The following is a 13975-nucleotide window of genomic DNA, read 5'->3' as shown; positions in this document are numbered from 1 at the left end:
AGGAAGTGGCGATAATGCAGTGTATGTGTTGAGTGTCAGCCAAAAGAACTAGATTGCAAAACCCAAAAAACGAGCTTAGCTGTGTGAATGAAGAAAGCTGATTTATGTAAGAGGTCGTAAAGTCATCTTTGTCTTTGCATTTGTGTTTTTACATGACTGATGATTGTTGATTTTGGGTGATTAATCGAAGGCATTGATAAGAGGCCACAATATCTTCGCTCTGTGTGTGAGAACTAGACAACTTGGCGCCCATAGTTGTCTTGTTATTTTGACAGAGACTGTTAGTTATTTTACAATGGATTGATGTCCTTTTCTTTTTTGGCTCAGTTTGCCAATTTTGTATATGTTTACACCTGTGTGTCTTTTAGGAAGAGGAGTTAGAGCGTTTGGAAAGGGAATTTGCCATCCAGTCCCAGATAACGGAGGCAGCACGGCGGTTAGCATCCGATCCTCACATCAGCAGCAAAAAGCTGAAGAAACAGAGGAAAACCTCGTATCTGAATGCTCTAAAGAAGCTCCAAGACATCGAGAATGGCATCAATGAGTACGCGTTAAGCTCTGGGAAGAAACCCACACAACGTGCCTCTCTAATCATAGAGGGTGAGAATTCTGTTCATTGTATTTGTAGACGTTTTCGCAGTGCTTCTGCTAGTTCATTAAGTGTTTCCTCCGTAAAGTCTTTCATGCTGAGAGCAAGAGTAATCGCACCTCCCCATAGACCTATAAAACCGTGTGAAGATATGTGTCTGTGTGTGACCTCTGCTGTGAAAATTCATTTAACGCACTCTTGTTCACGCTCAGGTTGCAAAGATTTGTTTGACATGTTGGTGTATGTGAGTTTTCACTTTTAAGTGTCTTTGTCTTTGTTTGGCAGAAGCGAATATCGGCTCGGAAGACAGCTCACTGTCTGATGCCCTTGTGCTGGATGATGGTAAGCTTTGTACAATTGTTATACAGAAATACCAGTTTAACATCTCTATTCGGGTTTCAAATTAAAGCAGAATAATTAACAAAAAAAAACAGGTCAGGGTTTGATTATATCCATCTGTAATTAACTGGATTGTGAAAAGGAGGTATTGCAAACGAGTATGAAGCCAATTTAAATTATTCTTATGCCAAATAATCTAGTTTACAGATACAAACCAGATATTCTCATTAAGATTCATTCATTCATTCATTCATTCATTCATGGCCCGTTAATATTTAGTATAGAATTTGATTTTTTTTTTTTTACTTACCTTTGAACTTTAAGTATCTAATCAATAATACTCAAGACATTTTATGAACTATTTTTCTTTATATAAACAAACACAATAAATATGGAGGTTGGATGTCATCAAGGTGCAATTAACAATTATTTTCTAATTAATATAGTTTACATATACAATTAATATCCAAGCATTATTTTTGCTGATTAAAATATTGTAAGAACTTTGAATTTAATGTACACATCGAGACTCTAAATGAATTTTCTTAATTTCTATCATTTATTTTAGCAATTTTGTCCCCCAAAGTAAAAAGAAACATGTATGCATGCATCACCTTTACCTTCAATTATTTATTTATCTCATATCCTCTCACTCTGTTCTCCAGATGACCCCCAGGTGACAGGAACCCCTACGTTCTCTCCAGCTGCCTCCCCACACAAAGGTCTCCCTCCCCGACCCCCATCCCACAGCCGACCGCCTCCCCCACAGTCCCTGGACGGACTGAGACACCTGCATTACCAACGCAGTGACTACGACAAGTCCCCGATCAAACCGCGCATGTGGAGTGAAAGCTCATTAGACGAACCCTACGAACGGGTGAAGAAACGCTCCTCACACTCCGGGTACAGACCAGTCTGAAGATTTGTGATGGTGTGAATATTGTGGTGCACATGTAAATGAATGAATTATGTTTATTCATTTCTCTTTCTGCAGTAGTCACAGGCGGTTCCCCAGCACAGGCAGCTGTGAGGCGGGAGGGAGCAACTCTCTCCAGAACAGTCCTGTGCGCTCCCTCCCTCACTGGAACAGCCAGTCCAGCATGCCCTCCACCCCTGACCTGAGAACACGGAGCTACGTGCACTCAGCCAGGTGCTGGACACACACACACACTCAATGTCCTCTGCTGTCGACATGAGAACATCACCTGTGGTTTTATTTTGGATACTATTTACATTATTGTTTATCTGAATGATTTATATTTCAACTCATTCATATTTTCTGTAATATTATAATTAATCTGTATATAATTTAATACAATTTGAAGGAAAATCAAAACCATACATAAAATTACCTAAATTTAAAAATCAGCCCTATTTACTGTCAAACTTACTCTATATAATGTTTGTGTTTGTAATGTTTTATTTTTAATACACTATCAGTCAAAAGCTTGTTTTGTACGTTTTTGAAAACAATTACACATATGCTCACCAATGCTGCATTTATCTGAACCAAAATATAGTAAAAACTGTAATGTGTAAAATATATATATTTTATATTTATATTTTTAAATGTGATTTATTCCTGTGATGGCAAAGCTGAATTTTCAGCATTATTACTCCAAACTTTAGTGTCACATAATTTCTCAGAAATCATTCTACAATGCCGATTTGCTGATTAGTTATTTTATAAAATATTCATTAATTATTAATAAAATGTATTTAAAAATGTATTCAAAATGTAATATTTAAATACTAAATATGTTTGAATAATTTTCTTTCTCAGTCTAACTCAGCCATTCCGTGGCCGAAGTTCCAGTTTGGAGTCTCAGGGGAAGCTGCTATCTTTGGAGGCAGACACAGAGGTGGGACTTAGCCCTGACCTGTTTCTGTCAGGACCACAGAGGACAGGAAGCAATGGCTCTGTTGTCCCCGACGACTGCTCATCTTGCACCAGCCACTCCAGTTCAGAACATTACTACCCCTCATCCACCTCCAACCCTAACTACTGTACGCTGGCCGAGGACTCGCCCTCCAAAGCCCGGCAGCGGCAACGACAGCGCCACAAGTCTGCCGGACACCTGGGCGCATCCAGTTCTGGCAGCATGCCTAACCTTGCGGCACGCAACGGGAGCACCCACGGAGGGGTGTGCGGTAGCCACCAGGGTGTGTACCTCCACAGCCAGAGCCAACCCTCCTCGCAGTATCGCATCAAAGAATACCCGCTGTACACAGAGGGCAGCAGCCCCAGCGCGTGGTCGTCCGCAGCCTGGAGAATGACCAGAGAGGGCACTACAGCGTCAAGGCGCAGTTCAAGACCTCCAACTCATACACAGCCGGGGGGCTTTACAAGGAGGGCTGGGGCTCCGGGGAGGACGGGGAAGCGGGTGGTGGCAGCGGGAGGTTGACGCCTTCCCGGTCACAGATTGTGAGGACTCCGTCTCTGGGCAGGGAAGGAGGAGGAGGGGGGCGGGCAGCGGTGTCAGAGGAGCTGCGGTGTTGGTACCAACGCTCATCTGGATCGATAAAGGAGCACAGCCGCGTCACGCACACCAGCTCCAATGCTTCAGATGGCCGTGGAGGACGAATAGGGACACTAGTGAAGGGGTCACCAGGTGAGCAGATCAAATGTAAATGATGCAAAAAGATATAGATACCTGCAAGACTTTAGTCGGGGTTAACAACATAAATTAGATGCAGCCATGGTTCTTGATTTGTGGCTATTTTTTAAATAAAAATTGCGCCTCCTTTGTATAAATATCCGTCAAATCGCACCAAAATCCGTTACCATGACTTATTGCGAGAGGCAAAAGGTTATGTTTTAGCTGCATAACCTTGGTTAATGGAATACATTTGCAATACATTTTTATTAACTTTTATAAAATGAAGTTTTGCGCAAATATGCAAAGGAAATGCAGCTAGTGTTGAAGTCACAATAGAGGGGTGGGTTTTAAACAGATTAATTCATTATCTCATTAAATTGTAAAAGAGCTATTCATTAGCCATTCTATTGAATAGCTTTATAATTTGGTAGGCTAACTAGAAAATGTGCTGCAATTTGATTTTTTTATTTTAGGATTAAGATGCTCCCAGTCATTTTTTTCAAAGTCTAGAGCCTTGGAAAATGAATTTGAGGCTGTGAAACGTTATAATGTTTTGTATTATTTTCACAACACCCAGGTACACTAAGGTAAAATATGGTGCAAACTGTGCAAACCTTATTTACACATTACATTTCATTCACATATGCTAGGTCTGTATATTTCACTTCACTGTGTGTACATTTTTTTACTGCAGTGATTTAGTGCGTATGACAGAAAGAGAAAGAGTGGTGGAATGAGACCTATTTTATGTGTCAACTTAAGCACATTGCTGTGAGGTGTGTGTGTATAGAGGCTGTCAGGGTGGTCTGGTCAGGGTGTGCGTCGTGGGGATTATCACCTCTCTCTGGGTGGCAGAATCACTCCAAACCTTTTCCAGAAGCTCAAGAGGGTGTTGGCAGTCAGCTTTATCTCCAACACGTTCACCGCGCGTATACCTGTATGTGACTGTAGTTCAGCTGTGTTTATTGGTGTCTTACAGTGGAGTCTGTGTGTGTTTCAGCTGCATCTCCACACAGTCAGAGGAGTGGAACTCCCTGCAGTGACCCTGCAGCTACACCCCCCTGCAGTCCACAACACATACTCAACTGGCAGAGCGGGTAGGACACTGAATCAATCAGAATTTTAACAATGTTTATATTTACACACACACACACACACACACACACATATATATATATATATATATATATATATATATATATATATATATATATATATATATATATATATATATCATAGTCTAGATGGAACTAATTACTAGTTGGTAGTAGCAACATAGTATCTAGTACTCCAGTGGATTGTTAAAAATGTACTGCATCTCTGTAGTTTCTTAGATGGATTTACCAGTCAAAATCATGCATTAATACTACAAAAACAGAGTGACACTTTTTTCAGCCTAATCTGAAGGACAAATCTCTTGAAATTAGTTGCTAAAATTCTCTTTTAATTGAATTTGCATTGTAGTCAATGTGAATAGATTTGTGTGAAAAAATCACTTTCAGTGATTTTTTGTCAGTGATTTGCATCATTCCAGACTTGCGTATGGCTTTAGGCTAGGCTGATATGGTTTTCCTTGCACTAAACTTTGACCATGAATATTTATATACGCTTCATATTTTTATTGTGCCGTACTTGGTTACTTCCAAAATTGCACAATTGGCTTGGTTTTCCCGTAGATTGCACAGCTTTGTTTGTCAGTGGGTATTTAGTTCAAAGAACAGACATATTTGAGGATGTTGGTCAAAGCCTGGGACTTGGAGCACATTCTCTTGGTTTAAATGCCCACCTATCTGTACCAATGCTTTGTCTGTGTTGTTCACTTTAATAGTGTTTAACCGAACTACCCCAGTGTCAAAATTACACAACTCACTCTACATTAACTGATCACGGCTACCCACAAACGCTAACCTTTCTCTTTCTCTCTCTCTCTCTCTCTCTCTCTCTCTCTCTCTCTCTCTCTCTCTCTCTCTCTCTCTCTCTCTCTCTCTCTCTCTCTCTCTCTCTCTCTCTCTCTCTCTCTCTCTCTCTCTCTGTGTCTCACTAACCCACCTCTGCCTGAATGTGTATGTGTGTGTTTTCTCGGGGCAGTGATACGACTGAAAGTTCTCCTACTGAAGACCGTTCTCCCTCTCACCAAAGCACTGACCAGTAGAGAGGTACACTCTCTCTCTCTCAATCTATATCTATCTGCATGTTCTGTATCTCACTCACTCCTTCACCTCTCTGATTGTGTCATTTTCCTGTCTTGAAATTTAACTTGTGACTGAATTTGTATTGCAAAGATAAAAATGTTATTTAATTGAAAATTTACTAGGGAGTACTGAAGCAAAACTTTATTCTGGGCAGGATGACCAAACTTTTTTATCACAAAATTAGAGACTTGAAGTTAACCCATTTATTCGTATGACATTCAATTCCATATAGGCCTTCTGATAGCTCCTAGCATCAGCAGTATAAATATAGCAGCCTGTTAAATATACCTGAAATATCAAGATGTCTAACACTTTCCTCTATTTCTCATCTGCAGATCACCGTTCTCCGATAGTTGTTTCCTGAGCAGTCCCCTGTGCTCTGAGATAGTGGACGTACAGTGGTACGGGCACGAGAAGGCAAAGCCGGGAACTCTCGTCTAAACTATCATCCCTCATCCCTCTCTCTTTAAAAGAGTGTTCAGAAGGCAGGCCTGACCAAAGTCTGGACCTCAACTCATCTGAAAACCCTATGGCTGGAGCCAGTACCACCTCGACCTCTCCTTCTTTTTATCTCTCTGTATATCCGGCGGTACAGTGCTTATGAACTATGGGAATACAAGAGTCTGAATGAACTGAGCTTGACCTTGTCTGACCCTCCCACTCTGACTTTTGAACTTTGACCCAGTAAGCTGGCAGCCAGTTCCTCCGTATGCACAAACCCTCCATGTTTAATCCATCGCTGGATTAATGTGCATAAGAGAGACGTCTTATGCGCGTTGTACTATAAGTGAACCCCACACACATGCTAAAATAGACACATGTCCCCTGCTGTCGTGTGTGTCCCTCTGCACTGATGTCAGAGAGCCGGCATCGTTCTCTCTCATGCACAAAAAAAAAAAAAAAAAAAACATTCGATGGATTGCTTTGGCGTCAACCATCTTTGTAGATCTTTATGTTCTCAGTAACAGTATGTGATTACAAGCCCCTCTTTCATCCTACAGCGCCACTTCTCATTGGACCGGAGTGCATCATAAGCCCCTCCCACTGTCTGTGAACTTTGATACTTTGTGAATAACAATAGAGCATTTAAAAAAAAAAGGCAGAAGCCTTGCTGATGAAGAAGGATGAGCCCTGATATCATATCGCTCAAGATTACTACGTCACAAGTACGACATTCCGAAGAAATTCAAAACATTGTGGTCTTTGTGCGTAATGTTGATTTGTCATTCTCAAGTTTATCGATACTGGTCCATTTTCGCAGAACATTAGCTAACTTAGAAGCCATAGCTGTACAACAAATCTGAAAACGTTTAGCTTAGAGGCTTTAGCATGACCCTCGGCTTTATACGACCGATCTGTGAAGTGCTGCAACTCAGGCCGCAACCGGCAACTCGCCACCATGGTGCTCTGAGCCTGAACTGCGCATCCCACAATGCCCTGCTATATGCTCACACTGCATGAACACAGTCACAAACCCCCACGCGTATAGTGTTGTGACATCAGTGAAGTAACGAGACACACGAAAAAACCTTCTCCAAACACTCCTGGCCTTATGGGTTTCCTGTTTTTACGTATCTGTTTTTTAATATTCAGGATTTTACCTAAGTGTAACACCACTACGACGTTACGTTCATATTTATAAAACCGTCAAAAGTCAGATGAGCACAACGTAACGTGGCAAACCGACACAATATTCCGATGAAAATAACGTTACCTCTTCCCTGACCTGTTAAAGGCTTTCAGGAGAACAGCATTCCAGAATGTGACGCGATTAAACAAGTGCTTCATTTTAAAAGCAAACGATAAGAAACTACAAGCTCAGACAATACAGGGTGTTTCATGCTTTTATCATGCAGTCAACAAGATCCGAAACCACGTGTGCCCCTCGCCTCGGTCGTCTGACCAAGGAAACATCAAGCCATAATGCTAAAGAACGCATTTGTTACACTCTGCGAGATACGAAACATTGTACATGAAACAGGTAGCCGAAAGCACACCTTTTGCCGTTACAACTCGACCGGTCTTCAAATAACAATAACGTAAGCAGTCATTATTCCGAAGGGTCCAAATCACCAGACGTTGAATCTAAAAATCATCCGATTCATCTTTCATGAAGGGCCTATAAGTAAAGCTGACGTTTTTATCTGCCCTGAAATTGATTGTTGATTATTTTTGTGCATGCTCAGCACACGGTGTTATGCATCTTGATGTTAAAACTAAAACCCGGTGTAGAAACAGCCCTTCACTTAGAGGTTGTTCAGACCTCGTACCCTTTTAGGCCAATGTGAGATCACTCCTCTCGTCTACCTGTACTCTATAACAAAAACATAATTTTTTTTATATTAAAAAAAATCAACTAACACATTTATCAACATTTATAGGCAGGACTGTGGAAACTGGGTTCTTTTCAAAGAAATCATAAAAACACTCTTTTAATGATTTTTATAAATCAGTATTGGTTTTATTTTCGGTTCTTTGAGCTGGGAAATAGCAACAACACGTTCAGGTGCTACAGGAAGACCAGTTACTGCTTTGGTTTCCTAGCTGTAGACTTTTCCTAACTGTTGTCAATAGTTTTATTACCAGTCGTGCAAAATGAAGGACGTTAGTTACTAAACTGTCTCCTCACTTCATCTTGACAATAGAGCATGTTTCATGAGTTCATTTCCAGACATAACCGGACACGATAAAACGGTGTTGTAGAAAAAAATAAGTGGAATTGTTGGGCGGGTTAATTATAACCAAATTCCACAGTTAATTTATTCTTTTTTTCTATTAAGAATTTGTATAGTAACATTTTTCAAAAACCGTGTTGTTGGCAACTGATACTGAATTTTCCAGATGAGAAATGTGGTGGTTCCTGAGATTCTGAAATAAATTATTGCTGAATGTTCTCTAAACCGAAGCGTGAAATCACTTTATTGCTATTATTCAGATCTCTTGTGTCCCATATGGGTGAATATGCATTGTTAATGTATGTTTATCGTTATTCATAATGCATCATGCCCCTCCAGGTCGATGAAGGTGATGATCTGTTTCCTCGAGGTGTAATTGAAATTCTTCTGCGTGTCACCTTCATGGATTATGTTCCTGCATGTGTAATGAGATCAGCCGCAGGTAAAGCTGACAATCATACCCACTGATTGAAATACCAAGTACGTGAATGCTTCTGAGAAATATGCAAATATATGTCAACGTTGTCACAGAAAACATGAACCATCATCATGGAGGGGAAAAAAAGAAAATTGTTTTGCTTTGATCTGCATTCACATATTAAATGTCCGATTTTGGACCCAAGTTTATTTTATTTTTTTTGACCACGTTTACATATATATGCATATTCAGTGGGCAGTGTAATAAGCTAATGTTTATGTTGACATCAACATGGGACTTGTTTCAGTGATTCAAAGACAATAGCTTTATACACAGTGCGCTATCAGATTTAAAACTTTGCAGGATGTTTTCATTCACTTAGAGCTGTGTTTCACTGCATGAAATATGTTTTTTCAAAAATCCATAATACGGACACTTTAAAAATATATGCAAGGATAAGTAATGGTTGGACAGTGGCATAATGTACACAAGGGCAAAATCGTTTTTGAGAACAAATGTTTGATGTTGACGTGAAAACATTGGCATCCACCACACACAGTTTAACATTTAAAGGATTTAAGAATCACTTTGGCATCAAGTAATGATCACCTACTGTATTATAAATGCATGTGATTCATCCATCACTCCAGCTCTAATAACACCTGCTGTTGACTTAAAATGCTCAAAGCATGTGATTTCCCAGTGGATGCATGTACATTTCTGTTTGTTTATGTGTCTCTTGCAGCTGTTGAACATTTACTCATTCGTTCCACACCTACCGTCAGAGTCTTGGTGTCGATGCTCATGGAAACGGAGAAAACCTTTCACAAGTAAAAATATATCATGTTCCTTCACAGACAATCAAATATTTTGTCAGGTGTTGCTAAAGGTTTGAGGTCAGTGACATAAAACACCGGATCTCAAACAACCGGTCTTAATTTCCTTCGGTTCTCCACACAAAAATTGTAGAATGCCTGTACATAAAGCACAGAAGTGACAATTTATTTATTCAGTTAACAATAACAACGGTATGGAGTATTCCTGTGGTGCTATTTTGCCCTTTTTGGTGCTTCTGAGCTTCCATTGTTCCATTATGCAAATATATTTCCACATTTTTGTTCCACAGGAGAGAAAGTATGATGTTAGGAATGTTATGAGGGTGAGTAAATGATGACAGAACTATTACTTTTAGCTCTGATTGCAGACATGCAAGTAATTCCCGTAAGTCCATGTGACTCCTTCCTTTGATAGACAGGATTCTATGCAATTCAATGGGTGAGGAGACTCCTCCCGTCTTCTTCAATACTGTGCTAATATGACTCACAGATTTTGCCTCTCAGGAAGTGTGTGAGGATGTTTGTGCCTTGGACAATGGCTTGGGGTCTCCCCCAGCAACAGGAACACAACACTGGAAAACCAAACATTGGAGATGTGACCGCTGTTATTGTGCCAGTGTGATGCTGGAGATATGTGTTTTGGGCCAGCTGAGTCTATTGTACCTACTGCAGCTGGAATGTGAACAACAAGAGTTGCTGTGTTTATAGAAATCTTCCATTTCCTGTGAAGCTCTGTGGACGCTTTGTTGAATGAAATATTTTCGACACTGAATCCATGGCATTCCCCTGCTGTGTGAAGGGCTCTAGGAACACCAAAGGAATGTAGTGTTCAGTGAACATGAAAGCTAGACTTCATAGGGCACCACTGTGACCCTTGGTATGGCGGGTCAAGGCATTTGGAGGCTGTTTGGCAGGCTCACAACTAATATAGGCCAATATAAACACTGGTGGAGGCTGTAGAAAGCACCACTGCTATCGGTTTAAGGAGTGGTGGGATGTAGTATCGAAAGATCTGGGCTTGAAACCAGAAGGTAGATAGTTCGCTCCCCACAAGAAATGATTCAAGAGGTCTTGAGTGAGACACTTAACCAGTCCAGACAAACAAAGCCTTGTCCAAACTATCCCAACATGGTCTCTTTATTGTAAATCGGGGGTTGTACTAAGGTTTTTTCAGTGATTCTTTCTGCAAGTAGCAATACTCAGGCAGGTAGTGAATCATCCATTCAAATCTAAACATGGATTAGTTCAGAAATGAAACCAGTAGCAACCAATGAGCTTTTATATTTTACTTTTATTACAGTATGCGGTCACTTTATAAGTGGGTCATTGAATCATTGATTCAACTGATTTGTTCGAAAACACTGGCTGCATTTGAACATACTTCAACAGTGCCTTCAATTCTGGGCCATTGAATCCTACAGTTAAGCGGTTCAATTAAAATGCAGATTTTCTGGAAAACTGGAACCATTCTTGAAAGGCTGATCCCTATGACCCAATCCCATCAAAGGTTCACCTTCTGGAGTGAGAGCTTTTAGGAATTGAAGGGTGTAGGGGCCGATAACAGTTTCTTGAAATGCCCTTCTGCATCATCACACCATGCCCATACGATCATGCAAATAATCTTTGCAAAGGATCCGAAGTGTCCTTCAGTCGTCCCAATCAAGTGTCCTTCATTCTGAAGGGCCACTTTGAAGATTGTCAGTTTTGAGCACTACGGTTCGGAGCGACCCTTCAATATAAGCGGCCATGATCGTTTTTCACTCTGAAGTGCGCTTTGGAAGCGATACATCCCATTTGGGACGCACCGAGGAGGAAACCAATGAGAATGAATCACCCATCGAACCGATTCGTTCAAAATGATGAATCATTCAGACCGGGCTTTCAAACATCGTTTGGACCCATTTCCACGAAGAGAGCACCCGTCTGTAAGATAGGTCAGTTCTACATACATTCGAAATCATAAATGTCTAAAAGATACAGACGTCTATTTGACCTCGAATATAAACGTCCTGTAGAGTTACTGCAGATGAGCAAACACTAAGAATGGTCTTGAAAATGTAAAACCAGACGTTTACTGTTAAACACACTAGTCACCAAATATATAGACGCTATATATAAACGCTTTTCGTTGGAAGACGTTAAGGTTACAGGTTAGTCGCTAATAATTAATTTGAGGCATAAATATCCCACCACTCTCAATCCTACGTCGAAAGCCCATTCTTATCCAGAATAATGTTTCTGTATGAACCCTGCAGGGCCTGGAGCAGAGCAGCTATTCTGTTACAGCTTTCCACAGCAGCTGGAAGCCGTTATTCTCTCATGTGATGAAAGTGTGTGTGTGTGTGTGTGTGTGTGTGTGTGTGTGTGTGTGTGCGTTTCTCCCACGAGCCGTGAGAACAGCGCGCGTGCTGGAATGCTGCGTGAAGGAAGGGGCGTATATCGTGTGTGTCCTGGGAGTTTGGGATTGGTGTGTGTTATGATCACAACTCTTTCATCACCGTGGAAACTGCAGCAAGGGGCGATGGGAGCTGGAGTCTGGGGTTTCTCCACAGCCCTGAGATCTGCTCTAGCTCTGCCAGTTTTTAAACCTGAGGTTATGAATATTGCAACACTTTAAACAATGAACTTAAATCAAATAACTTGCAGTAATTGTCTTGCTTTGTATTAGTAGCAACCTGTTTTTTATTTGAAAAATTTGTAAATGTAGGTTTTTGCGATGCCCGTTAATATTTGTGGATAAATAACTTATAACCCTTTATTTTTAAGGTGTCCTTTTTACACATTACATGTACTTACTATTATAATAACAGTAAATTATGCATAATAACATACCAGTAACCTTAAGCCAAACCTAGTCCTTACCTTAACCATATAGTAAGTACATATAGTTAATTCATTACTTAGTACTTATATATATAATAATACTATGTAACAAGGGCACCTTAAAATAAAGTCTAACCACACTTATTTATAACGTTTATAATATATATCGTATTTTAAGTTGAACATTCATGTCACTATTTCCTGTCGCATTAAAACTTTTTTTAACCAAAATGTGAATGTTTAATCAAACCAAAATTATCTTAAATCTTAAAATTATCTAAAATTATCTTCTTTTTAAGCAAACCTATGTCTGACCATTTTAAACGTGAATCACTGAAATGCATCAGATTTACGGAACTGAAACAAGCATAAATGCAGAGCCAAAGTAATCAGAAGTTGGCTTGTTTGTGTTTCAAATCGGATTTAGTCATAGGCGTGGAAATCAGTCACACTTCCTGTGACTCAGAACATCCTTTAACTCATCTTAGGAGGGCAGATAAAGTCATGAGTTGAGTTGTGATACTGACTCAAATTGCGAGTCTTCTTCACGTTCATCTTTAAAGGCGATTTTCCTGTCTGTAAATGAATTAACCCATTCTGTATCGTTCAGCTCCGTAACAATGACATCAAGTGCATCAAGTGTCAGTGAATGTCATGAAAAGACCGTAACATCAGCATTTATTAAAAAAAAACAAAACACTGTAGAGATCCACTTATATGTTCTCAAGATTGATGTATATTTACAGTCAGTGGGTTATTTACAACATGAGTGAATGAGAGACAGCCGTACATTGTACAATATGTGGTGACATGATCGATGCGTCACAGGCGTTATACTCCACACACTTTGAGGGATCTGTCGGGAAATGTTTCTGACAGATCGTCATTAATCTTTTCAGCCCCTGTGAAAATACAAAAAAAGACAAAATATGAAAAAAAAAAAAAAAAAAAAAAAAGTATATAAAAATATTTTAAAAATATGAAAAAAAAATAAATGTATATATATATATATATATATATATATATATATATATATATATATAACAATAATCACAATGCTCTATGTAATATAACACTTTTATTCACACTATCATTTCAGACCTGAATGTATTTCCTCTGGGTTTTAAATGGGTTGAGCACATGGGGAGCGTGTTTGGAGAAAGATCTTCTCACGTCCAATGCGAGCGTGGATACCCACCATGGTCACACCGATGGCCACGGGCGTTTCCTATAGCCATCTGCAGATAAGCATCGTTTGCCTGCCGCATTACCACGGACTGTTAGTTTGATATATTTGTGAAACCCGTTCCAAACCGTCAAAGTGTTGCAACAAGTAAAACACACCTTAACGTATTCCCTCTCCAGCATGAACTTTGCGATGTCTGTGATGGACTCCTTAATATCCGCTGGCAAATTCTATATAGAAGACACACTGCGCCTGTGAGCCTCGATCTAAGAATGATACTGTATAAAAAAAAGCTTGTGGGACGACGTCATACCTTC

The 13975-nt window shown here is 39.9% G+C and overlaps 1 protein-coding gene across 1 annotated transcript in view; it reads left to right on the top strand.

Annotated features, from left to right (window-relative positions):
* frmd4a (FERM domain containing 4A) overlaps window positions 1–8620 on the top strand; it is a 55964-nt gene extending 47344 nt beyond the window's left edge. Inside the window, 8 exon segments of the mRNA XM_043264830.1 lie at window positions 369–600; window positions 875–931; window positions 1594–1831; window positions 1923–2078; window positions 2712–3177; window positions 3180–3540; window positions 4529–4625; window positions 6056–8620. Of these exon segments, the coding sequence (XP_043120765.1) occupies window positions 369–600; window positions 875–931; window positions 1594–1831; window positions 1923–2078; window positions 2712–3177; window positions 3180–3540; window positions 4529–4625; window positions 6056–6161 (1713 nt within the window). The 3' untranslated portion in view covers window positions 6162–8620.
* Window positions 8621–13975: the final 5355 nt, after the last annotated feature.

This window comes from Puntigrus tetrazona, chromosome 18 (genome assembly GCF_018831695.1).
Source record: "Puntigrus tetrazona isolate hp1 chromosome 18, ASM1883169v1, whole genome shotgun sequence".
Taxonomy (NCBI): Eukaryota; Metazoa; Chordata; class Actinopteri; order Cypriniformes; family Cyprinidae; genus Puntigrus; species Puntigrus tetrazona.
Note: the sequence above shows the minus strand (reverse complement) of the source record. Positions and strands in the feature narration are given on the sequence as shown.